Here is a 2,321-nt window from a genome sequence, read left to right as displayed (position 1 = left end):
CACGAGCTAAAGCTCGTTTGTAATTTTAAACTTCATATTAGGTAGATGGGGCGAATCTTTTATATTTATTGAAAAAAACGATGTTACTTCATTTGTGTTAGTAGATTTGGTTATATCCTTTCTTTCTTTTCCTAACATAGTGAGCAAATACACAACCAGCATGAATTCCTTTCTTACAAATGACTCCAAATAGTCTTTGAGCAGAGAGAAGAATGTTCAACGGAGAAAATCAAACCACAAGGCCCACAAATCCTAATTGTGTGAGAAATCTATCACTAAGATATGCATCATCTACTTGAGTGATCAGAAAATGGTTAATTAGAATGGGGAAGAATCCAACACCACTTGGCTATATTATCACTGTAGTCTTGCAAAATCTCCCGGCACAACTGGAAATGATAGGCAGCCGTGGACGCCATGGGCCTGGCGTGCTGACAAAACCACACTTATAAACCACGGACAACACGCCGCCTCCTTCCTCTCTCAGCCTGCCCACCACTAACCCGAGAGCAGAGGAGAGAGAGATGTCTATCACGTCGCTTCCGCCGCCACCGGAGCGGAGGGTGCCGCTGGTGGTGCCCATGGTGCCGCGGCTGGCGGAGGAGGGAGGAGCGAGGGGTGACGACTCGCGCGGAAGCGGGAGCGGGGGCGTGGCGGGGATATCGCCGAGCATCCTCATCATCGCCGTCATCGTGGTGGTTATGCTGCTCGCCTCCATCTCCATCCACTACTTCATCCGGAGCCTCTGCCGCCGCTCCTCCTCCTCCGCGCCGCCGCTCCCGCTCGTGGCGGTCCGCAGCTCCGCGGTAGCGCCGGCTGCGGCGGCGCCCTCCGTGGCCGGCCAGGGGAAGGAGGCCGCCGCGGAGCGGGAGCGGCTCATCGAGCGGCTGCCGCTCTTCACGCTGGCGTCGTCGCTCGCCGCGCTGCCCCGGTCGTCCCGGGACTGCGCCGTGTGCCAGAGCGTGTTCGGCGGCGAGGACGAGCTCCGGCTCCTCCCGGCGTGCCGCCACGCGTTCCACTCCCGCTGCGTGGACCCGTGGCTCCGCGCCAACCCGTCCTGCCCGCTCTGCCGCGCCTCCATCGCGCTCCCGCACCCGCCCCTCCCCGACCTGCTCCGCGTCGAGCTCGGCAGCGTCAGCAGCCGCCGCTCCACCTCGTCCGACTCCGCGGCCGTCGCCGCCGCCGCTCCCCGCGCGTACCCGCTGCCGAGCCCCAATAACTCCGCCACGGAGTACCTCGTGGAGGAGGACCTGCAGGTCGTCCTCAAGCCCGCCAACCCGCCGCTGGCACCCACGGCGCGAATCACCGGCGAGCCGAGCCAGCAGCTGGCAACCGCGGGGGAGCGCGCGCTGCTGCCGCAGCAGCCGCCGTCATCGTCCGTGACTCCGACGGCGTCGTTCAGGTCCGTGGGCCGGACAAGTAGCCGGTGGAGCAACCGGTGGAGCAGCCGCTGGAGCAGCGGGCGGTGGAGCAGCCGGTACGACGCCGGGAGCGTGACGGCCGCCGCCACGGCGGAGTGGTGGTGGGACATGGACGGCGGGGTGGCGCCGGCGGTGTCGCGGCGGGGCGAGGCCGAGGACGGCAGCGCGTTCTACGGGTTCGTGCGGTGGCTGACGGGGGCGTACTAGTACATACGAACACGCAGGCGCCCGTTCAGTGGCGGGATAAGCTCTCGCCGGACTCTGCCGCCGGCGATGACAGTGTAATCCCCGAAGTGGCCCTCCTCTCCCTGGCATCGAATTCTGATGCTCTGCCCGCCTCTGCTTTTGGGCATCCGCGACCATCTGTAAACAATTTCTCCCTCCCTCTCTCTCTCTTTCGTTGTGGAATTTTTTGTGGTGGCGTACGGAATTCGAAATCTGGTTCCGAATTGGAGAATGTCGGCGGGAAGACTGAGGAATTCGGGGACTTTGAGGAGAAACTCCCCTTCCTTCCATGTTGCATTTGGTGAGATGAAATTAGAAATTCACATTTTCCAACGCTTTCAAATCAACAACACTCCTAAACTACATTTTGATTTGGGTTGCTAATGAGTTTGTAATTTCTGTTGGTAAAGTACTGTGGATTGCAAGGGCAGTGATGAAGAGAGAGAGGGAGAGAGAGAGAGAGTGTGTGTGTGTGTTTCCTGCTTTGCTCTGTCTCATGTGTGTGAGTGTGACACAGTGTGAGATTGTGTACATACATTATTGTGGACTTGTGCGACTAGAGGACAGTGGCATACTTTGGGGCAGGACAGGCAGAGCATTTCTTGTGTGTCCAACGCACATGGGCGTTCGGATATGGACCCAGATTTCCTGGTCCAGGGCACGCAGCATCAGATC

At 59.5% G+C, this 2,321-nt stretch overlaps 1 protein-coding gene across 1 annotated transcript; it reads left to right on the top strand.

Moving 5' to 3' along the window:
• Nucleotides 1-502: 502 nt before the first annotated feature.
• On the top strand, nt 503-1,628 carry LOC124705731 (E3 ubiquitin-protein ligase ATL4-like). Its single transcript, XM_047237438.1, has one exon. The coding sequence runs from the start codon at nt 525-527 to the stop codon at nt 1,626-1,628; it is 1,104 nt and encodes a 367-aa protein (XP_047093394.1). The 5' UTR covers nt 503-524.
• The last annotated feature ends 693 nt before the right edge of the window (nt 1,629-2,321 follow it).

This window comes from Lolium rigidum, chromosome 4 (assembly GCF_022539505.1).
Source record: "Lolium rigidum isolate FL_2022 chromosome 4, APGP_CSIRO_Lrig_0.1, whole genome shotgun sequence".
In the NCBI taxonomy this organism is placed as follows: Eukaryota; Viridiplantae; Streptophyta; class Magnoliopsida; order Poales; family Poaceae; genus Lolium; species Lolium rigidum.
The sequence above is the reverse complement of the archived record's forward strand: the minus strand, read 5'-3'. Positions and strand labels throughout refer to the sequence as shown.

What these genes read in the sequence shown, in the direction of transcription:
- LOC124705731 (XM_047237438.1), top strand. Translation starts at nt 525, where the DNA reads ATGTCTATCACGTCGCTTCCGCCGCCACCGGAGCGGAGGGTGCCGCTG.